The sequence below is a fragment of the Grampus griseus genome (genome assembly GCF_964374135.1).
Source record: "Grampus griseus genome assembly, chromosome: 1".
NCBI lineage: Eukaryota > Metazoa > Chordata > Mammalia > Artiodactyla > Delphinidae > Grampus > Grampus griseus.
Window position 1 is genome coordinate 127,900,964 of NC_139017.1, and position 24,779 is coordinate 127,925,742.

A 24,779-nucleotide genomic window follows, 5' to 3' on the forward strand; every position below is an offset into this window, starting at 1 on the left:
GTGAATGAAACTATTAGCATCAATAGTAGCTCACATTTATTGAGTGCTTACCATGGCTCAGCTGTTCAGGTGTTTTTCAGGCTCTGATAATCACTTTAATTCTCACAAAAGCCCTATGAGGCATGCTCCATTGTTATCCCTGGTTCACTGATGAGGGAGCTGGAGTAAAGGGATGTTATATAATGTGCCTGAGTCACACAGATCATCGGCAGGAGAGCTAAGCTGCCCGGGTCTGGCTGGGGCTGGGGAATGTGGATTATGACCTGTGGGAAACAGGAGACAGTGGGAAGGAGGGCAGCTCCATGGGCAACTTTGCTGAGCTCTGCCTTTTCACTCTGCAGGAGGATAAAGATCTGGTCCACGGAAATGTGTGCACTAAAAACCTCCTCCTGGCCCGCGAGGGCACTGACAGCGAGTGCGGCCCCTTCATCAAGCTCAGTGACCCCGGCATCCCCGTCACTGTGCTGTCCAGGCAAGGTGTGTCCTCCCTCCCTCCCATCTCCTGCCCCACCCATCCCCTTCCCCCGACCCTGAGGCAGGGCCAGGCCAGCAGGGAAGGGGGCTGGGCTGGGGTTCTGCCTCATTTTAGAAAGCACACTTCTGCAAAAGGCGGCTGTGCTTCTGCCCAGCCCTGGGGGCAGGGGAGGTGTCACGCATGGGAGGGTCGGTCCCTGCCCTCAAGGAGCTGACTGTGCAGTAGGAGAAACACAACTGAGCTGGGGCAGGTCTGGTCTTGCGATGAAGGAGCTGTGTTTAAGGTGCCAGGCAGCACCTTGTTCAAGGGGAGGCCAAGGGCCTGGGGTGGTCAGAGATGTGTCAGGAGGAGTGGGACCTGGGTCCTACCTGTGTTTGTTTTGAAATCCACTGTAAGCAACTACAATAAAAATTAAAAACAAAACAAAACAAGAAATGCACTGTAGTTAGAGCGCAGTTTGGGGAGGCGCCTTAGCGATTGCTGTGGTCTTGCAGCTTCTCTTTGAATGAGGTCATCATGAGTTGAGGACTCCAAAGGAGAGGGCAGACCTGGGAGCTGAGACACTGTAAGCAGTGCCGCACAGGTCATGCTCTACCTGTAGGTCATACGTGGGATACCAGTGCACCCCTGGGCCCTTGCAGGGCGATATGCAGAGTATGGGGGTAAGCCCGTGCCCACTCTGCATCTGTTGGCCTCTTCTCCCCGGCCTTCTCTTTCTTAAGCCTTTGTCCATGTGCCCCCCTGTTCTCCCTCCCCAGGGTGTTGGCTTCCACCCTGGGGTGCTTTGCTCTTTCTGAGGCCACAGCTTCAAAGACTGACTCACACGACCTTCTTGGGGAGTCTGTGTTAAACAGACACAGCTGCAGGCCCTGACTCAGACAGATGCATTGGAAAGGCCAGGGCTAAGGGACCTGGAAAACCGCCCCTTTCACAAACTCCCTGCAGGACCAGGGCAGCCATGGTCCATGTTTGGAAAACACTACTTGAAAGAGTTTCTTAACTCCCAGTTCTTGCTGCAATGGCAGTGATATACTCCCCAGGTGATCGCAGAAACTGATCTGTAAATGTTTCTTGTCTTTTCCAGAGTGCATAGAACGAATCCCATGGATCGCTCCTGAGTGTGTTGAAGACTCCAAGAACCTGAGTGTGGCCGCTGACAAGTGGAGCTTTGGAACCACGCTCTGGGAGATCTGCTACAATGGCGAGATTCCCTTGAAAGACAAGACACTGATTGAGGTGAGTTGCTTTCCAGGGTGTGAGCTGAGTGGGGACCCCTTGGACACTCATGGGTGTCTCAGGAGTTATCAGGAAGCCTCATATTGTGGGAGGAGACAGGCACGGGTTAGACTCTCCTCCAGAAGCTTACAGTGCCTGTGTGACCTCGCAAATGTCACTTAATTTCCTTGGGCCTTGGTTTCATCATCTGTAAAATGGGAATAAATAATACCTACTTTGCAGGGTTGTTGTGAAAATTAAATAATGCGTGTAGAGTCCCAGGTACACAATATGTGCTCAGTAGATCGCTATAGCATTGCAAAATTAACACCCAGATACTTATTGCGTTCCTCCTGTGTACCAGGCGTTGTCCTAAGTTAAAGCTGGGGGTTCACAATGAAATAGACACAGGCCTTGCCTACTCTTGAGGACCTTAGGGTGTAGTAGGAGAGTTGGGCTAAAACAGCGATAAGGATTCCACACATAATATCTGAAATCATCACCTTTAGAGCCCTGCATGTTGGGTAGGGCAGTGTCATTACCCTTGTTTTACAGGTCAGGTAACAGATGCAGGTGGCCCAAGGCGCGGGTTCCTTAGCTAGAATGCAGAACTTCGAGGCTGACCCTTTCTCGTGTTCACTTGCAGAAAGCGAGTGGAGGCTCTAACTCCAAAGGGATAAAGCAGTGAAAGTTAGAGTGAAGGACCACTGATCCCAACTCACTGATTTGATTATTAGGGTGTGTCTTGTGTCTTTAGAGGGGCAGGCATCACTTTTAGCTGGGAGGGAATGATCAAAGTCCAAGGGAGGGTGGCATTTCAGTTGTCTACAGGGAGCAGTTTCATTTGCCTGGAGTGTGGAGAGGAATGACAGGTAAAAAGGTGGGAAGGGTCCTTTGAGGTCGGATTGTATAGAGGCCCTGAATGCCGGGCTGCAGAATTTTACTGGGGTGATGTGGGGCATTGAAGGGTTTGGGTGGGGGAGCCAGGTGCTTGGAGGCCAGACTGGGCAGTTCATCTGGATGGTGGTTGGATGGACAGGCTGAGGAGAGGCCTCTTGCTCTGAGGCTCTCAGTGGCGACAGCCTGAACCAGGAAGTGGCAGTGAGGATCCAGAGTGGAGGGTGCACGTGGAGGAGATACCGAAGAGGCGAAAGAACCTTTAACCTGTTAGCCTTTTGCCAGGTAAACATGGTGCAGGACTTGGGAAAGAGGAGTTAAGCTAAAACCAACAGAGAAACCGTCACATCCATAGATCTGTATTTAGGATTTTCAGCTGGGGCTTTTGGGAGTCATTTTATTTTTAACTTCCTTGGAAACAAAACAGCATACCCTTTGCTGTCAGTCAGTATTTACTGAGCACCTTCTGTGTACCCAGAACTGAGCAGAATACAGAGATGGTGTAAGGAAATGTCTGTCCCTTTGATAAAGGAGGGTCTGTCTCTTCTCCCAGGTACCCTTGGGTGGGCTGGGTGACCTTTCCCCCTGGCTCTACTGGAGCCTGGAAGAGTGAGAGACACTCCAAGGCAGGGGGAGCTCTCAGCTCCTTAATTCCAACCCATCTTCCTCCTCTCCTCTGGGGCCTGCCCCCACTCCACCCTAGGACCCACAGGGACCAGAAGAGAAACTAGTACCCTTGAGAGTCAGCTACAGACCAGAGCCTAAAGTGTAGCAAATTAACTTAATTTTTTTAAAAGGGCATCAATTATTCGTTTCAGAATTTTAAAGTATTAACCCCGTTGATGAGAATTTAGAAAACAGAGAAAAGTATTTTTAAAAAAGAAATTATTAATCACTATATTCTGGTCACCCCTAACTAATGTTTAACACTTTGGCATATTGTCTTCCAGTCTGTTTCTCTCTTTTTTAAACAAACTTGGGACCATGCTAGTTATTTTTTCATTTAATGTTGTATATTTTTTCATTTAATGTTGTGAGTACTTTGCTATACGATTAAATAAGCCTTACAGTTTTTACTAATTTGATGTAAGAGTTGTTTCATTAAACTCTGATTTATTTAACTAATTTTATATTTGGCATTGAGGTCATTTTCAAATTTGTAATGTTCTGTCTAATTCTGCAGGGAATATCTTTAAACATAAATCTTTGTTTCTGACTTATTTCTGAGTTGTTCAGTAATTGCAATTAATGAGAGTTTGAAGAATCTGAAGATTTCTACACATGTTGCCAAATCATATTCCAGAAGGTTGCATGACTTTGCTGTAATACAGCTTATTTGGGACTGGGTGGGATATACTGCCTGTTTTCCTTGAATTCGGATTATTTTAGTATCCAGGACTAAGATTTCCCACAGCTAGAGAAAGGCAGCATTAGCACCCACGTTTATGACGTCTACTTTTAAGCAAAGCTGTTGGGAGTTAAATTAGGGATTGTTAGGTAACTCCTTCTGACCTGGGGCTAAAAGGTCTGTGAGTGGTTCCTTTGGTTTCTTTCATGTGGTCCACTTCTTTGCAGAAAGAGAGGTTCTATGAAAGCCGGTGCAGGCCAGTGACCCCGTCTTGTAAGGAGCTAGCTGACCTTATGACCCGCTGCATGAACTACGACCCCAACCAGAGACCCTTCTTCCGAGCCATCATGAGAGACATCAATAAGCTGGAGGAGCAGAGTAAGACTCTACCTTGAGCTGTTTAACCAAGACCAGCCAATGCTCGGGGGAGGGAGGGATAACAAGGAGCCTGTGAGGGGCAATCACTCCTTTTTAACATGTTCTCTTTTCTCTTCTGTTAGATCCAGACATCGTATCAGAAAAAAAGCCAGCAACTGAAGTGGATCCCACACATTTTGAAAAGCGGTTCTTAAAGAGGATCCGTGACTTGGGAGAGGCAAGTTATACTCGAGTCTCTGCTGACCACTTCACCTCTATGGATATCTAAAGCTGCTCTCCATTCTCTCTCGTTTTGGGTCAAAGTTTGTAGGAGAAAGCATCTTACTGTGTTCTTTAGGATTGTGTGTTTTTCCATTTGACACACGGTGGCAGCCTGTCCACAGGACATTGATCAGCTCCCTCGGGAGACTTGGTCTCTAAGGGACAAAGAGATGAAAAGGGGGGGATCCATCCATGGGGGATGGATATAGATATGGTGGAAATAGAGAAGTCCCTACCTCTGACTTTTCTGGGAATACATATCCTGTGAGGCTGCTTAAATGAGAGATGGATTTATTTCACAGAACACCGAAATAGAATTTTAGCTTTTCCTCTGGACCTTGAATGGCAGTTTCCTGACAGTAAATGTGACTAGAGAAGCTACTGGAATTTGCATCTTTATACAGATTTTCTGTAGTTAATAAAGGCTGTGCCACCTTGAGTACCCGCCATGTGCCAAGGCCGAGTGCTGGGCATTCTACAAGCACAGTGTTCCTGCTTCCTCACAGCATTCCCAAGGGTTTATTACCACTGTATACATTGAGCACCTCTGGAGCCAGCTCAGAAGGTGGGGTGACCAGGCTCGAAAGGCTCGAATCACTAGCAGGTGGCTTAGCTGGGATCTAATCCACGTCTTCTAGAGACTCCTCATGCCTTGCTCTTTGTAGCCACATTGTGGTGCCTCCTGTAGCGTGGACCCAGGGCTGTCAAAGAATGTCGAGGTTGTCCTGCATGTCCAGAAATAACCTCCATTTCCTTTTGGGTTACACTTTCGTAGAAATTGGGATTGATGTGTTGGTTCACCAGTCACTTGATCCTTTTCTTGTCTTAGCTCAGTAATAGAAGGAATGGCAGGTAAGCCAAGTGGGGAAGAGCCCAGGTAGGAGATTGCTGCCTGCAGGGTCAGACTGTGCGTGCACCCCCACCTTCAGGGGAACAGCACGAGGAGCAAGGCTCATCTTTGAAGTGTGTCCTGTTGGCCCAGGCCGGGGCTTCTCTGATCAAGCACGTGCATCTTTCCCTCCAGGGCCACTTTGGGAAGGTCGAGCTCTGCAGGTATGACCCTGAGGGGGACAATACAGGGGAGCAGGTGGCCGTCAAATCCCTGAAGCCTGAGAGCGGAGGGAACCACATAGCTGATCTGAAGAAGGAAATTGAAATCTTAAGAAACCTTTATCATGAGAACATTGTGAAGTATAAAGGCATCTGCACAGAAGATGGTATGTTGTGCAAAGTGGGGTTGGTTTAAAGACTGAGTGACTATCTGGGGTCATGAAGGCCAGTGCTGAGCAGGCAGTGCCCTTGGCCTCATCTAGGCTGCCTGAGTGCTAGCTGATGGGCCCCGGAGCTCTAGGGCTTCGAAGCAGTATGCACTGTCAGAACCCTCAGCTGCAGAGCTCCCGGGAAAGCTACCCAGCCTCCCCCACCGCCAGGCGGGGGGTGATTCCAGCATTGTCTCTCTTGGCTGTTCCTACACCCACACTGGGATTGGACTTCCCCTGTCCTGATATTTGCACACGAGGGCACAGAGACCAGATGAAACTGATGCCTGCTCCTCCCCTTTCCCTGTTCTTTTGATCCAGCACTAAGCAGGGTACTTCGTTTTCTAGTTTTCTAAATCACGGTGGCAAGTAGTGTTTACTAACAAGTGTATCTTTTTTACAAGTCAGTACAATACTCATGTATTATATTTTAAAATTGGTAGTGGCTCATAATTTTTAAAAATCATCATTTGCCTAGTTGTTTGCAGAACACTGTGTTGTCTCAGTGAGCGCTGATGACCCTAGGGTAGATACCCTGTTCACTGCTGAGGATCCCAAGACTCTGAAACCTGCGAGGTTAAGCAACTTGCCTGTGATTCAGGTCCTCTGTTTCCAGATCCTGTGCCCTTCACTCCCACAGTTCCTTCATTTGGCAACCTTGTACTGATGGTTTTTTTGTTTTTTCGTTTCTTTTTTCTAAACAGGAGGAAACGGTATTAAGCTCATCATGGAATTTCTGCCTTTGGGAAGTCTTAAGGAGTATCTTCCAAAGAATAAGAACAAAATTAACCTCAAACAGCAGTTAAAATATGCCGTTCAGATTTGTAAGGTAAAAAGAAAAAAAAAAAAAGAGCCTGGTAAAAATTTATAAATCAGGCACTCTGTCCTGGGTAATTGGTTTATAATTAGGCTGCAAGTGGAAAATAATTTCCAATAATTGTACTGAGTTTATTTTGTTCTGCATGATTTGGATTGAAAATTAGCCTCTGCTAAGAAAGTGAACTAATTTGTTAATATGGTTTCTTTAATGTGTATTTCTTGGAATCAGGGTGGTCTAACTATTTTTGCAAAGAAGTAAAAACAAAAGAAGTGATATGTGAATGAAATGACATATATATATATTTTTTTGTTATGAAGTGGTAGCTACAGAATCCAATCTGAACTGACCTTCAGCAATGTGCTCTGCCTTTTCCTCTCTCCCTCAGGGGATGGACTATTTGGGTTCTCGGCAATACGTTCACCGTGACTTAGCAGCAAGAAATGTCCTTGTTGAGAGTGAACACCAAGTGAAAATTGGGGACTTTGGTCTAACCAAATCCATTGAAACTGATAAGGAGTACTACACAGTCAAGGACGATCGGGACAGCCCTGTGTTTTGGTAACTGAATCAAACAGATTTCATCAGTGCTTCATAGGGTTTCCACTGTTCTGATAGGTCCTTTCTAGCTATGTTAATGTCTCTTATTAGTCCAGATTAGAAAAAGACTTAGATCATTTGGAATTGACTGATTTTTGCCTTCAAGAAACATATTATAAGCTGTTTTACTGAAAACAACTCGCAGCAATGCCTGAGCTTCATAGGACAACATCTTCCAAGGAAGAAATCTCACAACGCTCAGCATCTCCATCTTGGCTGGAGAAGGCATTCCTCTGACACAGTTGTTAAAACTGTTAGCAGCTGGAGTAATCACATCCATGCAGAGGAAGTCTGGAGGGCAGGTAGGAGGAGGGGGCAGGAAGATGACAGGAAGGAGGTGACGAGTGGGCATTGGCAGGTTCAGGTAGAGCCTGGACATAACAGAGCAAAAATCCATAAGAAGCTTGGCCATCTTCTCATGAATCACCAGAGTATCCTGGTTGGTGGGCCACCCCCTGACTTTGACCCCTCTCAGCCTGGAACACTATCCAAGGGGGAAGCTGCTAAAGTCTCCACTCTACGCTGTCCTGTAGAACTGACTGGCACCACGAGGTACATCCTGTATGGACATGACACGGGTCTCTTCCACCCACGGAGGCCAAACCTCCATTTATTCATTAAAGAAATATGTATCAAGGCCCTGCTTTGTGCCAGATACTAGAGATAACAAGGGTGAACAAGCCAACCAAGTTTAGAATTTAATGGGTGAGTCAGCCAATTTCGTGGTACCATAACCAGAAAAGGGTTCAGGCTTGGTTTTCTGGAAGTTCTTTTAAAATAAGGCCTTAAAAGATTGCTGGGGGTTTGTAAAGATGGTTAGAAGACAGCATGTATGGTGGCAAGAGTGAGACAGAGCAGTGGTTATTCCTAGGAACTGGAATCAGCTCCGTGTGGCTGGATCATGAAGGGAGGTCTCGGCGGTTGCCAAGGCAATGCTCTGGACGCTGAGTCATGGAGCTGGGACTCCATCCCAAGAGCTTTGGGTTGCTGTTGGGGGGATTAAGGACAGGGACTTTTTGGGTTGCTGTTGGGGGGATTAAGGACAGGGACTTTTCTGTTTAAAAAGATCACTGTGGGAAGGAGAGGAGCAAGACTGGAGCCAGGGAGTCTGATTTGGCCAGAGCCAGTGATGGTGTGAACTAGGACAGCGATGGTGGGGTTTAGAAGTGAGGAGGTTTGAGAAGTATTTCTTAGACTGGATATGGGGATGCCTCAGTTTCTGGCTCAGGCAATTGGGTATCATTCACCAAAGCAGCTGACATTGGAAGAGGACTGGGCAGTAATTCACTGCTGACTCAATCTGAGCTTGCAGGCAAATGAAGCCCGGGCCTGTCGTCATCACCTCCTCCCCCCATCCCCTCCCCATGGAGAGCCTATGCTCTGCGAAATGAGGAGCACAGACTAGTCTGACTGATGTTTGGGAGCAAATGTGTAATGAGAGCCCATAGGGGTATCTGTCCACATATCAGATGTGCACCACAGCAGCATGTGTGACTGATGCATAATACACACTTAAATGTCTTAGAATATTAAATTCTAAGAAAAACCAGAGTGCTGATTTTTCTGAGTTACTCTAATGCTTTTTGGAATATCCTTCCCAGGAAATGAAGTTTCCAGTTCTGCTTTCTTTCAGGTATGCTCCAGAATGTTTAATTCAGTGTAAGTTTTATATCGCCTCTGATGTCTGGTCTTTTGGAGTAACTCTGCATGAGCTGCTTACTTACTGTGATTCAGATTCCAGTCCCATGGCGGTAAGTCTTACTTGTCCTTCGTTTGAATCTAGCACCCACTTAAAATGTGTCCATCCTTCTGCTTTGTAAGTTTCATTCTTAAATGGAATCCAATCAGTGTGTCATAATGGAAAGGAAAATTGTCTTGGACTTTTCATTTTAAAGCCTTTTTATTGTTTTAATTTCCAATTCTAGATATTTTACTGTAATCTATCTGGTGTTTACATAAATATGTACAAAGTAAAATATTTTGTTTGGTTTTATTTTACATAGTTGTTCCTGAAAATGATAGGCCCAACTCATGGCCAGATGACAGTAACAAGACTTGTGAATACATTAAAAGAAGGAAAACGTTTGCCTTGTCCACCTAACTGTCCAGAAGAGGTATTTATGGGCCATTTCACAGTAATAAAACTCAGTTTTTACTGTTTTCACTGCTTGAATTGTCCAGCATGGGATTGGAGTGGGGGAGCAGGAATGAGTAGAAAACTCTTTTAAAATAGTTTTCTGAAGCTGAATTTCAGATAAGATATCTGAGAAAATCATCTTTGGGGCAGATGACAGCCACAAGTTTTGTTCAAAGCAAGGGATTCCCTTCAGAAGTAGGCTCACCACAGTGAGCACCCTAAAGGAGCATATGTTGGTGTAGCCTTCCTGCGACAAACACATATAATTGCATTTTTGTGTGTAAGTTTATCCCACTTATCACAGCATTGTGACATCCAGTTTTCTGTATTTCTAACTGAACTGAGCCTTTAAGACTAATTCTGTAGACTATTTAAGATGTACTGAATAGTATGTTTAAGCCAAAGAATGAAGCCAGCCGGTAAGGAAATTTGGAGTCTAAACTGAGGTATAACTTCACCCTTAAACTGGTTTATAGTAATTAATGACCTGGATTGTTTTGCAAGGTCAGTTAAGTCATGAGCTTCTCAAATGTTAAAATGTTATTTATGAGCTATAGATGTCACATTTTCTGTATTTTACGTTATTCAAATATTCTTGTTTTCTAGTATTACTTATTAAGGGAGGTCATTCACATTTTCAAAATTATGTTCTTCTTGGTGTTTCTATAATTTTTTAAAAAAGCTCCTAAACATTTTTACTGTTATTTTTTCTTTTTACAGGTTTATCAGCTTATGAGAAAATGCTGGGAATTCCAACCATCCATTCGGACAACCTTTCAGAACCTTATTGAGGGATTTGAAGCGCTTCTAAAATAAGAAGCATGAATAACATTTAAATTCTACTGTGTATCAAGTCCTCCTACCCCCAACCAATACCCAAGCCATTTAAAAAAAAAATGTGTTCTAACTGGAAAAAGTTTGTATTCTGTCTAAAAAGATACTGGGGTACGTATCCTCGTATAAAGCACACTGTGTGGTGCTTAATATGTGTAAGTACTTCCTCTTTAAATTTGGCACCAGTAACATAGTGACAAATAATGACAACCAAAATATTAGAAAGCACTTAAGCACTCCTCCTTTTGGAAAGAATATACCACTGTTTCGTCTGGTTAGTTTACTACTATCACAATTGAGTACCAGAATGGGATTTTTCAAAACAAGAGGAGCTGACCAAAGTCAAGTCTCAAGGTGATTGCTTTTTCTTAGCTGCCAGTTGATGTGAAATGTTTTTCTGGCACAGAAATCAAAGATAAAGATTGATGGACTTGGCCAATACTCTAATATGCCCTCAAATTTCAATATCTAAACAGTGATGATAGATGAAACATTCTTGAAATATTAGATACCAGTTAGTATACTGTTGTTGCTATACAAAAAGATGAGTGTATCCCTGTCAACAGTAGGACATAAACTTTGAGTTGTTTCTGCAGTGGCTTAGCTCCTGTCCCCTTGGGTGACCAGTGGAGCCCATTTTTGAGAAAACTGGTCATACCCAGGGGGGCAGCTGTGGAATAGATACTTTGCTGCATGATGTTGATTCTTGAGAACTAAACCTGTGCCAGTGCTTCCCTAAAAACAGTATACCTTTAATCAATCAGAATTGATTCCAAGAACCTGGATGCTGTTATACCTGCTTTTCAGAAATGTCAATGTGTGTATCCTTTTATAACTCTACCACTTTGGGGCAAGCTGTGCCAGCATTGGTTTTGGATGCTGAATGCATATATACCATGTACATTGCACTGTTCTTAGTGTTTCAGTACTTACCATCCATCTACAAGAGTCGATCACTATTTTGACCATCACCCTATGGCGCAAAACTTGAAAGACCCAGCTAGAAGCACTATGGAGTTCAGGATCCACTAGGCAGTTTTCAGTTTGCTTGGAGGTAGCTGGGTAATCAAAAATGTCAAATCTCTGATTCATTGTGAACCATAAGATCTTTTTGACCAGGAGTCTGAAAAACTTTTTGTTCATGCTGTCTAGCATTTGTTTGATACCATTACTTTTCACCTTTGAGCCTGAAAAAGAGTTGTGTATTGATTCAATGGCAACAGCCATTCAAATTTGTCTAGTAACCCTACATCACCAAGATCTGTCCATCACCAAGATCTGTCTCAAACCTGTGGCCACCCTACATGCACTTTGTTTACTCTTTATACAAATAAATGTACTAGAGACTTCACATGCATGTGCCTTTTAATATTAAGAGTTCATTTTCAAAGCATTTCAAACAATTTGTTTACATAGGAAAAAAAATAACAGTATAGGCTGGGGGTGGGGAGAGCACTGGTAATGATCCTTATTACTAACACCACTTGATTTGTACTTATCTGTTGTGTCCCAGCAATAACGGGGCACAGGCCAGTGTGGGTGGCAGACCCACACTTGCTAACACAAAATACCTTTTAGTTCTTTCAACCTCTTCCTGCTTACATTTTTAAAATTCACCATCTTCCCTTTCTTCTATTTGTACGGTCATAGAGGTGTGACAAAGCACTGAAGAAGCTCAATGCAACAGGAAAATGGGAAGAAGTGCAGAGCATGGAGAACCCATGATTCATCTGCTGAGTCACAATTGAGTGATGCCTATCCTGATCAGTTATTTATAGGTAGTATACTTATTAGAAATTATCTAATAATTTAACTTTCTAGCTGTCATTTGCCAATAGAAGTTAACACAGGCAATACATTAGACCAAGTAGAATTCTTTACAAATCATACAACATGTGTACCAATTTTAAACTTCATAATTAAAACAGGAGAGAAACCTTCTATCATAGTCAATAAGTTCCCTAAATATAAGATATTTAATGATCTTATTTCAAAAAGACTAGGATCACTGAGACCCCCTAAACTCCACATCATCAATTAATGTCTCATAACAAAGGACAAACTTAGAAATTTCTAGATAGCAAAAGGGTTTCTCATGCATTTAATACCAAGGTCTTCAGGAAATGGTGATTCAAAAGTTATATGCAATAAACACAATTCTTTCGAAAGTAAATTGGGTTAAATAGCTGATAATTTTTCAGCCTAACACACTGAAAAAGAATAATAGACAAAGCAGAGAGTGAGGTATAGCTTATTATCTCAAAATGGTTATAAATACTGTTACTCCATAACACTCCTTCAGAAAGGGCAGGATTGACTGCTTTACTATATTGTGGAAATAGGGCATCTGATGACCAAAATGTGCCCTGTTCTAGTAAATGAATCATCACTATGCTATGAAATTAAGACACAGAAACCTATTGTTCCTTGCCACTTACAAATCTGTTGTAAAAGTTAAAGGTCTTTTTGTAGGTGTGAAGTAAAAGGATTAGGGAATTAATGGTATTAGATCAGGAGTCTGTGAACTTTATAAAGGGCCAGATAGTAAATATTTTAGGCTTTGCAGCCACTCAGTTCTGCCACTGTAGCACAGAAGTTAGCCATACATGATATGTAAGTGAATGAGCATGGTTGTGTTCCGATAAAATTTTATGTATGGACACTGAAATTTGAATTTCAAGTCATACATTTTTTTCCTCCAAACATTTAAAAATGTAAAAAATATCATTCTTAGCTTGCAGGCAGTACAAAAACAGCTGGAGGACTGTTTTTTTGACTGCAGGGAGTAGTTTGCCAGTCCCTGAAATTAGATCAGCAAAGCTACTTCAAAAGAAAAAACAACCTTGTGTTTTTCACAAGAGGTATAAATGGTTAATAACATTAAGAGTAAAGCATCTGTAGTAGTGTATACCTTGGATGTCACTGTCACTGTGTTTGAGTTTTATACTGTATGACTGGTGTGGGGGTAATAAGTTTATATGTAGAGCATCTTTATAACATTACCAATCACTGCATTGTGTACTTGCATTCTTGTAATTCTAGGAAAAATTCTAAAAATCTGAAATGAGATTACTTCTAGGGAAAGTATCGATAAACTGGAATGCACACTGGCTTATAAGAAATTTATTCTGGGGCTTCCCTGGTGGCGCACAGTGGTTGAGAGTCCGCCTGCTGATGCAGGGGACACGGGTTCGTGCCCCGTCTGGGAAGATCCCACGTGCCACGGAGCGGCTAGGCCTGTGAGCCACGGCCGCTGAGCCTGCACGTCCGGAGCCTGTGCTCCGCAACGGGAGAGGCCACAACAGTGAGAGGCCCGCGTACCGCAAAAAAAAAAAAAGAAAAGAAATTTATTCTAAGGCCCAGGAAACAAGGATGTTTCCCATTTATTGCTTCAAACTTTTATATGTGGTGTCAAAATTATTCCCAGTCCTAAACAAGGACTATTGGAACATGTTAATTTCTCCAATGGACTGTAAGTAAGTTAATATCACATTGATTAAGATGCATCTAATTCTAGCGGAATATGTCCTCAATTGATGTCTCTTCTTATTGCTACTTATTTTTTTAATTTGGCAATTCTGCCTGCTGCACAACACAGTTCCTTCTGGGAAATTATAAACCCGTATTTAAAGGATATGGCTAGTTTGAATGTAGTTAAGGCAGCAATGAACAGCAGAGATACTGCAAAGAACCTTGAGTTTGTAAGGAGAGAACTTAACTCAGTACACTCGCTTCTTTTTTAAGTAGGTTTCCATGTAATATGCTCCTGTGCCCTGAGAATGCTGGTCAACAAATTCCACTGAACCACCTTCTGGGGCAGAGACGAGATATGATGAGCCTCGCTTTTCATTTCTTAAAGATGATACCTATTAGAAAAAGAAACCATAACTAATGCTAAAATCTAAATTAAAATTGGTTTGTTAAAGATATTTATAAGAAAAGCAATTCTACTGTGGTTTGGTGTAAAAACAGAATAGCAGGATAAATAACAAAGTTATCAAAAAAACTGCACAAAAAATTTCTATATCAAAATCACTTGTGGAACTTTTGAAAAATACAAACCAGCTTCTTAAGGCCGTCTCTCCCCTACTCCCCACATTTTCAGGAAAGAAAAAGTGACACTGTAGTTGCTTCTGCTGTTTGTACATAGTTAAACCCCAGTGAATCAGAATACCAGTACTGGATACCAGTATTCCTCTGAGGAAGGAGCATGGCTAAGGAATTGAACTGCATATCAACTTAGATGTTAAGTTCATCTAGTAATAAAAGATGTGGCAAGAGAAGAATAAACCAGTAGGTATGAAAACTAGCAAATGATGTCAGCAAAATAGCTAGTGAAATGTTCTAGAGAGCAATATGAACTCAAACTTTAGTCCACAAGTGTTCATGATAAGAAGGGCCAAAACGTTCCTCACAAGTAGTCACAGTACGTTAAATCAGATTATATAGCACAACCCTATGACCACCTAATTCCTCTGTTTTAGCTTTTACAAATACTGTGTGACAAACTTACTTACTGAAGAATTATGTAACTTACTATACACGAGTGTAGAAATGACTCATAAGGAAAGCTTCTAGCAATGCAGAAGAGCCCTCTCACATTACAATTAAAATTACAATAGTATTTGAACCAACAATGGCCACAATTTTTAAAACCAGCTTCAACTTCAGAGGGGACAGATGATGAGTCTGTCTGCCCTTGTAGATAAAGCAGTTCTCAGTCATCCATGTTAAGAAGAGGGATAAGGTAGAGATGACCAAGAAGGCTCCAGAGCTCCCCTCCTTCCATGGATGTGCCATATGTACAGCTACACCTGGAACAGTTCCCTCTAAAAGAGATCCAGAAACTAGCTGGGCAGCTCCTACATACTAAACAAATGAGAAAATAAATACCCACACGAAAATGGGTAGGAAAGGCCAATACACAGTCTCACCATACACCCCAACCCTGGCACAGGACTGTGCATCAGGAGAGAATTCCCAATTCTTAGCTTCTCCCTGAGGAGTGAAGGGTTTGGATTCCAGATCTAGTGTTCCAACTTCTAAGACTCCCACTGGAGGTATGGGTTCCCAAAATACCTAGCTCTGAAAGCCAGCAGGGCTTGTGTTCATGAGATCCACAAGGCTATAGATAATAAAAAAGCATTCTTAATGGGCACACAGTACACACTGTGACTGTCCCCTCAGGGCCAGGTGCAGAGGGAGCAGGCAGAATTGCCCATCTCCCAGTCCTCCCCTGAAAGAAGTTCATCTGCACATTTTAAAAGCTGCTGCCTAAGGCCGGGCTCCTAATCTAGCAGGTGCTAGGAGCAGCAGCAATCTTCCCCAGAGACTGGGGAAGCTGAAGGACACCTCTCCCACCTTCTCCTTCCAGCTCACTCCAGTCACTAGTATCTCCCTGCAAGGAGCTTGTACACGTCTCTACCATGTCTGACACCCAAGGAATAGTCCCTGGGTCATCTGGTTCTGATAGCCAGTTGGGGCCTGCATTCATGAATTCCACTGGGCTGTAGCAAACAAAAATAAATACAATTCTTAATGGGTGCAGGAGCTCCCTTCCCACCATGCCCTGGTGATTGTACACCTGTGCTCAGCACGAAGGGAACAGGGGGGAAAAATGCCCATTTACTTTTCTCCCTGGACAGGGCTTAACTATCAATACATACTTTCTCAGCTGCAGCCTCAGGGTCCAGGTTCTAATCCGTCTGCGTCTAGGTGCTAATTGCAGTCCCTGCCTTTGGATACACAGACAGGTCTTAGCATACCCTCTAAAAAAGCCACTAAAAGCAAAGAAGGAGGCTCAGACAGTCACAAAAGGTTGAGAGACAACTAAGAGCTCAGGCTGGGCTGAACGACCATCTCCTACAAGAGACCATCCAAGACTGGAAGAGGTGGCTGTTTTATATAATGCATAGACACCAATAAAGGAAGAAATGAAGATACAATGTTCCAAACAAAAGGCCACGATTAATATCCAAAGCAGATCTTGACAAAACAAAGTGACTTACCTGGGAGAGTTCAAAATAATGGTTGTAAAGATGCTCACCCAGGTCGAGAGCAATGAATGAACAAAGAATTTGAATAGAAAGAGAAAATATTTAAAACTACCAAATAGAAATCACAGAATTGTTGAATGTAACTGAACTGAAAAGTTCAATAGAGGGATTCAACATCAGACTAGATCAATCACGGGAAAGGATCAGCAAACTTGAAGACAGGTTAGCGGAATTCATCCCCTCTGAGTTGCAAAAAGGAAAAATAATTATAAAAGTTACGATAGCTTAAGGGACTTATGGGACACCATCAAATGGACCAATAAGAGGTCCCAGAAGGAAAAAGAGATAAAGGGGCAGAAAACTTCTTCAAAATATTAATGGCTGAAAACTTCCCTAATCTGGGGAAACACACATCCAGATCCAGAAAGCCTAGAGAGTAACAAACAAGATGGATCCAGAGAGACCCACAATGAGACACATAAATTATATTCAAAGTGCTAAAAGAAAAAAACTGCCAACCAAGAGTACCTGGCTAAGTTGTCCTTCAGAATTGAAAACGAGTTTTCCAGACAAAAGCTGAAGGAGTTCATCACCACTAGACCAGCCTTACATGAAATGTTAAAGGGAGTTCTTCAAACTGACATGGACGGAGGCTTAGTTTTCTTTAGTAACAGGAAAACATATGAAAGTATGAAACCACTGGTAAAGATATATACTTAAATTCAGAAAACTGACAAAAAAAAAAACTATACAAACATTTGTCAATGGATACACAATGTAAAAAGGTACAAACTGTGCCATCAAATAAATGGGGGTGGCAGAGCTGTATTCATTTGAAGTTATCAGCTTAGACGATTATATATTATATAACATATATATAAGATGTTTTATGTAAGCCTCATGGTAACCACAAGACAAAAGCCTAAAGTAGGGATGTAAAAGAGCAAAGAATCAAAGCATACAATTATAGAGAATTAGCAAATCACAGAGACAGCAAGGGAGGAAGAAGGGAACAGAGAAATCACAAAACAACCAGAAAACAATTAACAAAATGGCAATGGTAAATCCACAACTACATTACTTTAACCCACACATCTATAGTCAACTAATCTACAACAAAGGAGGCAGGAATCTACAATGGAGAAAAGACAGTCTGTTCAACAAGTGTTGCTGGGAAAACCGGACAGCCACGTGCAAACCAATGAGATTAGAACTTTCTCTCATACCATATATAAAAATAAACTCAAAAATGGATTAAAGACCTAAACATAAGAATGGAAATCATAAAATTCCTAAAAGAGAACATACACAGAATACTGACGTAAATCATAGCAGTATTTTCTTGAATCAGTCCCTAAGGCCAAAAAACAAACCAAAAAAAAAAAAATAATAAATGGGACCTAATTAAACTTAAAAGCTTTTGCACAGCAAAAGAAACCATTAAAATGAAAAGACAACCTACAGAATGGGAGGGAAAATTTGTGAATGATGTGACCGACAGGGAATTAATATCCAAAATGCACAAACAGCTCATACAACTCAATAGCAAAAAAAAAAAAACCCAATCAAAAAAATAGGGAGAAGACCTGAAAAAACATTTTTCTGAAGAAGACATACGGATAAAAGAGCACATGAAAAGATGCTCAACATTATTAGAGAAATACAACATCAAAACAATAAGGTAGGGCTTCCCTGGTGGCGCAGTGGTTAAGAATCTGCCTGCCAGTGTAGGGGACACAGGTTCGATCCCTGGCTCGAGAAGATCCCACATGCCACAGAGCAGCTAAGCCCATGCACCACAACTACTGAGCCTGTGCTCTAGAGCCCGCAAGCCACAACTACTGAGCCCACGCACCTACAGCCTGTGCTCCGTAACAAGAAAAGCCACAACAATGAGAAGCGTGCACAACGCAACGAAGAGTAGCCCCCACTCGCTGCAACTAGAGAAAGCCCGCGCACAGCAACGAAGACCTAACACAGCCAAAAAAGAAAAAGAACACAAAAAAATGAGATACTATCTCACACTTGTTAGAATGGTTACCATCAAAAAGTCTACAAATAACATGTCAGAAAGGATGTAGAAAAAAGGGAACCCTCGTACACTGCTGGTGAGAATGTAAGTTGGTGCAGCCACCATGGAAAACACTATGGACGTTCCTCAAAAAACTAAAAAAGAACTACCATACGATCCAGCAATTCTACTCCCTGGGTATATATTGGAGAAAAATGAAAATGCCTATTCAAGAAGTTACATACAGCCCAATGTTCATAGGCAGCAACAATGAATCATTTGGCCAGAAAAATCAAAAGAGCCAAGACATGGGAGCAACTCAAGTGCCCATCAACAGATGATTAGATTAAAAAGATGTGACTATATATATATATATATATATATATATATATATATATATGTACACACAATGGAATATTACTCAGCCATAAAAAAGAATAAAATCCTGCCACTTGCAGCAATGTGGATGGTCCTAGGGAATATTATGGTTAGTGAAATAAGTCAGAAAGACAAATGCTACCGATATACAAATGGAATCTAAAAAATAATACAGATGAATGTATATGCAAAACAGAAACAGACTAACAGATACAGAAAAACTGGTTACCAAAGGAGAGAGGGAAGGGAGGAGGGATAAGTTAGGGGTATGGGATTAACAGATACAAACTACTATGTATAAAATAGATAAGCTGGGCTTCCCTGGTGGCACAGTGGTTAAGAATCCTCCTGCCAATGCAGGGGACACGGGTTCGAGCCCTGGTCTGGGAAGATTCCACATGACGCAGAGCAACTAAGCCCGTGTGCCACAACTACTGAGCCTGTGCTCCAGAGCCTGCGACCTACAACTCCTGAAGCCCAGCGCCTAGAGCCCATGCTCTGCAACAAGAGAAGCCACCACAATGAGAAGCCTGTGCACCACAACGAAAAGTAGCCCCTGCTGACCGCAACTAGAAAAAGCCTGCGCACAGCAACAAAGACCCAACACAGCCAAAAATAAATAAATAATAAAATGTAAAAAAAAAAAGATAAGCAACAAGGATATACTGTAAAGCATAGGGAATTATAACCGTTATCTTATAATAACCTATAATGGAGTACAGTCTGCAAAACTACTGACTCACAATGCTATACACCTGAAACTAACAATATTGTAAATCAACTACAATAAAAAATTTTTAAAATGTAAATGGATTAAATTTTCTAATCAAAAGACAGAGTGGCTGAATGAATAAAAATCAAAACCAGGGCTTCCCTGGTGGCGCAGTGGTTGAGAATCCTCCTGCCGATGCAGGGGACGCAGGTTCGTGCCCCGGTCTGGGAAGATCCCACATGCCGCGGAGCGGCTGGGCCCGTGAGCCATGGCCGCTGGGCCCGCGCGTCCGGAGCCTGTGCTCCACAACGGGAGAGGCCACAACAATGAGAGGCCTGCGTACCGCAAAAACAAAACAAAAAACAAAACAAAACAAAATCAAAACCAAACTATACATTGACTTAGAGTCTCACCTAGCTTAAGGGACACACACAGACTGAAGGTGAAGGGATGCAAAAAGATATCCTTTGCAAATGAAAACCAACAGAAAGCAAAGGTAGCTGTGCTTATATCAGACAAAATAAACTTCAAGTTAAAAAATGTAGCAAGAGACAAGGTCATTATCAATTGACCTAGGTCAATTCGGTCAGAATGGCCATCATCAAAAAATCTACAAACAATAAATGCTGGAGAGGGTGTGGAGAAAAGGGAACCCTCTTGCACTGTTGGTGGGAATGTAAATTAATACAGCCACTATGGAGAACAATATGGAGGTTCCTTAAAAAACTAAAAATAGGACTACCATGTGACCTGCAGTCCCACTACTGGGCATATACCCTGAGAAAACCGTAATTCAAAAAGAGTCATATACCAAAATGTTCATTGCAGCTCTATTTACAATAGCCAGGACATGGAAGCAACGTTAAATGTCCATCAACAGATGATTGGATAAAGAAGATGTGCAACATATATACAATAGAATATTACTCAACCATAAAAAGAAATGAAATTGAGTTTTTGTAGTGAAGTGTGAGTTATCTGTAGTGAAGTGGATGGACCTAGAGTCTGTCATACAGAGTGAAGTAAGTCAGAAAGAGAAAAACACCATATGCCAACACATATATATGGAATCTAAAAAAAAAAAAAAAAATGGTCATGAAGAACCTAGGGGCAAGACGGGAATAAAGACACAGACCTACTAGAGAATGGACTTGAGGATACAGGGAGGGGGAAAGATAAGCTGGGACAAAGATAGAGTGGCATGGACATATATACACTACCAAACGTATAAAATAACTAGTGGGAAGCAGCCACATAGCACAGGAAGATCAGCTTGGTGCTTTGTGACCACCTAGAGGGGTGGGATAGGGAAGGTGGGAGGGAGGGAGATTCAAGAGGGAAGAGATATGGGGACATATGTATAACTGATTCACTTTGTTATAAAGCAGAAACTAACACACCATTGTAAAGCAATTATACTCCAATAAAGATGTAAAAAAAAAATGTATCTTTCTTCAAAAAAAAAGATGTTAAAAAAAAAGGTCAATTAATCAAAAGGATGTAACAATTGTAAATATAAGCCCAAAACAGGAGCACCTAAGTATATATAAAGCAAATATTGTGAAGGGAGAAAAAGATAGCAATACAATATCAAGGGACTTGAATACTCCACTTTCAACAATGAATCATTTGGCCAGAAAAATCACCAAGGAAACATTGGACTTAAACTACATGTCAGACACGATGAACCTAAAGGACATAACACAACATTCCATCCAACAGCAACTGAATATACATTCTTCTCAGATGCACATGGAATTTTCTTTAGGATAGATCATATGTTAGACCACAAGTCTTAATAAATTAAAAAAAATTGAAACCCTATCTAGCATCTTTTCCAATCATGATTGTATCAAAGTAGAAATCAATTGCAAGACAAAAAGTGGAAAGTTCACAAATATGTGGAGATTAAACAACATGTTCCTAAATAACCAATGGATCAAAGAAGATATAAAAAAATACTTTGAGATAAAAGAAAATGGAAACAAAACATAGCAAAACTTATGAAATGCAGCAAAAGCAGTTCTAAAAGGGAAGTTTATAGTGATAAACAACTACATGAAGAAAAAAATCTTGAACAGCTATCTTTACACCTGGAAGAATCAGAAAGAGAGCAACAAACTAAGCTCAAAGCTAGCAAAAGGAAGGAAGTAACAAAGATAAGAGTGGAAATAAATGAAATAGAGACTAAAAGGACAACAGAAAAGATTAATGAAACTAAGAGCTGGTTTTTTAAAAAGATAAACTAGACACACTTTTAACTAGACTTACCAAGAAAAAAAGAGAACTGACATAAAGGTATAAATGAAAAAGGAGATACAACTGATACCACAGAAATACGAAAGACCATAAAGACCACTATGAATACTTATATGCCAACAAGTTGGATAACTTAGAAGAAATGGACTAATTCCTAGAAACAACCTACCAAGACTGAATCATGAGGAAACAGAAAATTTGAACAAATTACTAGTAAGGATATTGAACCAGTAATCAAAAACCTACCAACAAAAAAAGTTCAGAGACAGATGCCTTCACTGGTGAATTCCACAAAACATTTAAAGACAAGTTAATACCAATCCATCTTGATATCTTCCAAAACACAGAAAAGGAAAGAACACTTCCAAATTCATTTTACAAAGCCAGCTTTACCTTGGTACCAAAGGCAGACAAAGACATTACAAGAAAAAAAATTACAGGCCCACATTCCTGGTGAACATAGATGCGAAAATCCCCACAAGATATTAGCAAACTGAATTCAACAATAGTTTGAAAGGATCATACACCATGAAAAAATTGGATTTATTCCAGTAGTACATGGATGGTTCAACACCCACAAATCAGTAAACGTGATATACACCACATTAACAAAATAAAGGATAAAAATCATATCATCATCTCAATAGATACAGAGAGAGTATTTGACAAAATTCAACATCCATTCATGATAAAAACTCAACAAACTGGGTATTGAGGGACTGTACCTCAACATAATAAAGGCCATATATGTCAAACCCACAGATGACAACATACTCAATGATGAAATGCTGAAAGCTTTTCCTCTAAGATCAAGAACAAGACAAGGATATCTACTGTCATCACTTTTATTTAACATAGTACTGGAAATCCTAGCCAGAGCAGTGAGGCAAGAAAAAGAAATAAGAGGCATCCAAATTAGAAAGGGAGAAGTAAAATTGTCACTGTTAGCAGATGACATATTATATTTAGAAAACCCTAAAGAATCCACCAAAAAACTGTTAGAAATAATAAACAATTTCAATAAAGTTGCAGGATACAAAATCAATATACAGGGCTTCCCTGGTGGCGCAGTGGTTGAGAGTCCACCTGACGATGCAGGGGACATGGGTTCATGCCCTGGTCGAGGAAGACCCCACATGCCACAGAGCAGCTGGGCCCGTGAGCCATGGCCGTTGAGCCTGCGCATCTGGAGCCTGTGCTCCGCAACGGGAGAGGCCGCAACAGTGAGAGGCCCACATACCGCAAAAAAAAAAAAAAAAAAAAAATCAATATACAAAAATCAATTGCTTCTCTATACACTAACAATGAGCTATCCAAAAAAGAAATTAGGAGTACTTAGGAATAAATTTTACCAAGGTTTACACACTGAAAACTGTAGGAAAGATGACACAAATAAATGAAAAGATATTCTGTGTTCATGGATTGGAGGAATTAATATTATTGAAATGTCCATACTACCCAAAGCAATCTACAGATTCAATGCAATCCCTATGAGAATTCCAATGGCATTTTTTGTAGAAATAAATAATCCTAAAAATTGGAACCTGAAAAAACCCTAAGTAGCAAAAGCAATCTTGAGAAAGAAGAACAAAGCTAGAGGCATCATTCTTCCTGATTTCAAACCATATTGCAAAGCTATAGTAATCAAAACAGTATGATACAGTCATAAAAACAGACACATGGATCGTTGGAACAGAATAGAGACCCCAGAAATAAAACTCGTGCTATATGGTCAATTAATTTATGACAAAGGGGCCAAGAACATACAATGGGGAAAGGATACCTCTTCAAGAAAAAGTGTTTGGAAAATTGGATAGCCACATGAAGAAGAATGAAACAGGACCACTTTTACAAAATACTCAAAAAGTCAACTCAAAATGGATTAAAGACTTGAAATGTAAGACTTGAAACCATAAAACTCCTATAAGAAAACATAGCAGGTAATAACCTACTTGACATTTGTCTTTGCAATGATTTTTTGAATTTAACAGCAAAAGCAAAGGTGACAAAAGCAAAAATAAACAAGTGTGATTACATCAAACTATAAAGATTCTGCACAGCAAAGGAAAACATCAACAAAATGAAAATTCAACCTATTCCTATGGAATGGGAGAATATATTTGCAAACCACGTATCTGTTAAGGGATTAATAGCCAAAATAATCTTGGTACACAACTCAACAGCCAAAAAGGCCCCAATTTAAAAGTGGGCAAAAGACCTAAATAGACATTATTCCAAAAACAAATACAGCTGGCCAACAGATATATAAAAAGTACTCAGTCTCACTAATCACCAGGGAGATGCAAATCAAAACCACCCCACACCTGTTAGGAAGTCTTATAAAAAAGACAAGAGATAAAAAATGCTGGCAGATATGTGGAGAAAAGGGAACCCTGTGCACTGTTTGTTGGAATGTAAACTTGTACAGCCACTATGGAAAACAGTATGGAGATTAAAAATTGAACTACTGTATGATCCAGCAATCCCACTTCGGAGCATATTCTGATTGCCTTTGGAAACAGAATCATTAACTTGAAGAGATATCTGTACTCTTACATTCACAGCAGCATTATTCACAAGAGCCAAGGTATGGAGAAAACCTAAGTGTCGACAGATTAATGGATGAAAAAAATAAAGAAAATGTGGTGTGTGTATAGTAATTTGCATTTCCCTGTGTATATATACATACATACATGCGTGCATGCATGCAATGGAATATCATTTAGCCTTAAAGAAGGAAATCTTGTTATTTGCGACAATATGGATGAAACTGGAGGGCATTATGCTAAATGAAATTTTTTTAAAAAGAAAAAAAGAGAAAGTCAACCTCATGGAAACAGTAGAAAAGTGATTGCCAGTGGCTAGAGGGTGGGGGAAATAGTACAAGGTTAGTAGAATAGTACAAACTTTCAGTTATAAGATGAATAAGGTCTGAAAATCTGATTTATAACATGGTGACTGTAGTTAACACTGTGTTGTACAATTAAAACTTGCTGAGACAGTAAAACTTACATGTTTTCATGAATAGAGTTAATGGATGCATTAATTTAGTCAGTGAGGAGACCCCTTTCACAATGTACATGTATATCAGTATATTGCTGTATACTTTCAATAACTTACAATTTTATTTGTCAATTATACCTCAATAAAGCTGGAGAAAATAATGAAATTTTTAAAAAAACAAAAGGATGACAGAAGACTG

The 24,779-nt window shown here is 41.0% G+C and overlaps 2 protein-coding genes across 8 annotated transcripts in view; one reads left to right on the forward strand and one right to left on the reverse strand.

Moving 5' to 3' along the window:
* Positions 1-11,345, forward strand: part of JAK1 (Janus kinase 1) — a 233,734-nt gene extending 222,389 nt beyond the window's left edge. For all 5 annotated transcript variants that reach the window (XM_082649205.1, XM_082649204.1, XM_082649206.1 and 2 more), the window contains 10 exons: positions 342-477; positions 1,560-1,711; positions 4,163-4,313; positions 4,436-4,530; positions 5,599-5,791; positions 6,538-6,662; positions 7,039-7,211; positions 8,884-9,001; positions 9,254-9,364; positions 10,108-11,345. In XM_082649205.1, the coding sequence (XP_082505331.1) occupies positions 342-477; positions 1,560-1,711; positions 4,163-4,313; positions 4,436-4,530; positions 5,599-5,791; positions 6,538-6,662; positions 7,039-7,211; positions 8,884-9,001; positions 9,254-9,364; positions 10,108-10,203 (1,350 nt within the window). In that variant the 3' untranslated portion in view covers positions 10,204-11,345. The remainder of the gene's footprint in view (positions 1-341; positions 478-1,559; positions 1,712-4,162; positions 4,314-4,435; positions 4,531-5,598; positions 5,792-6,537; positions 6,663-7,038; positions 7,212-8,883; positions 9,002-9,253; positions 9,365-10,107) is intronic.
* Positions 11,346-13,940: 2,595 nt separating this feature from the next.
* Positions 13,941-24,779, reverse strand: part of RAVER2 (ribonucleoprotein, PTB binding 2) — a gene marked incomplete at both ends in the record, with an annotated part of 101,589 nt that continues 90,750 nt past the window's right edge. For all 3 annotated transcript variants that reach the window (XM_082657527.1, XM_082657526.1, XM_082657525.1), the window contains one exon: positions 13,941-14,087. In XM_082657527.1, coding sequence (XP_082513653.1) covers positions 13,941-14,087 — 147 coding nt within the window. The remainder of the gene's footprint in view (positions 14,088-24,779) is intronic.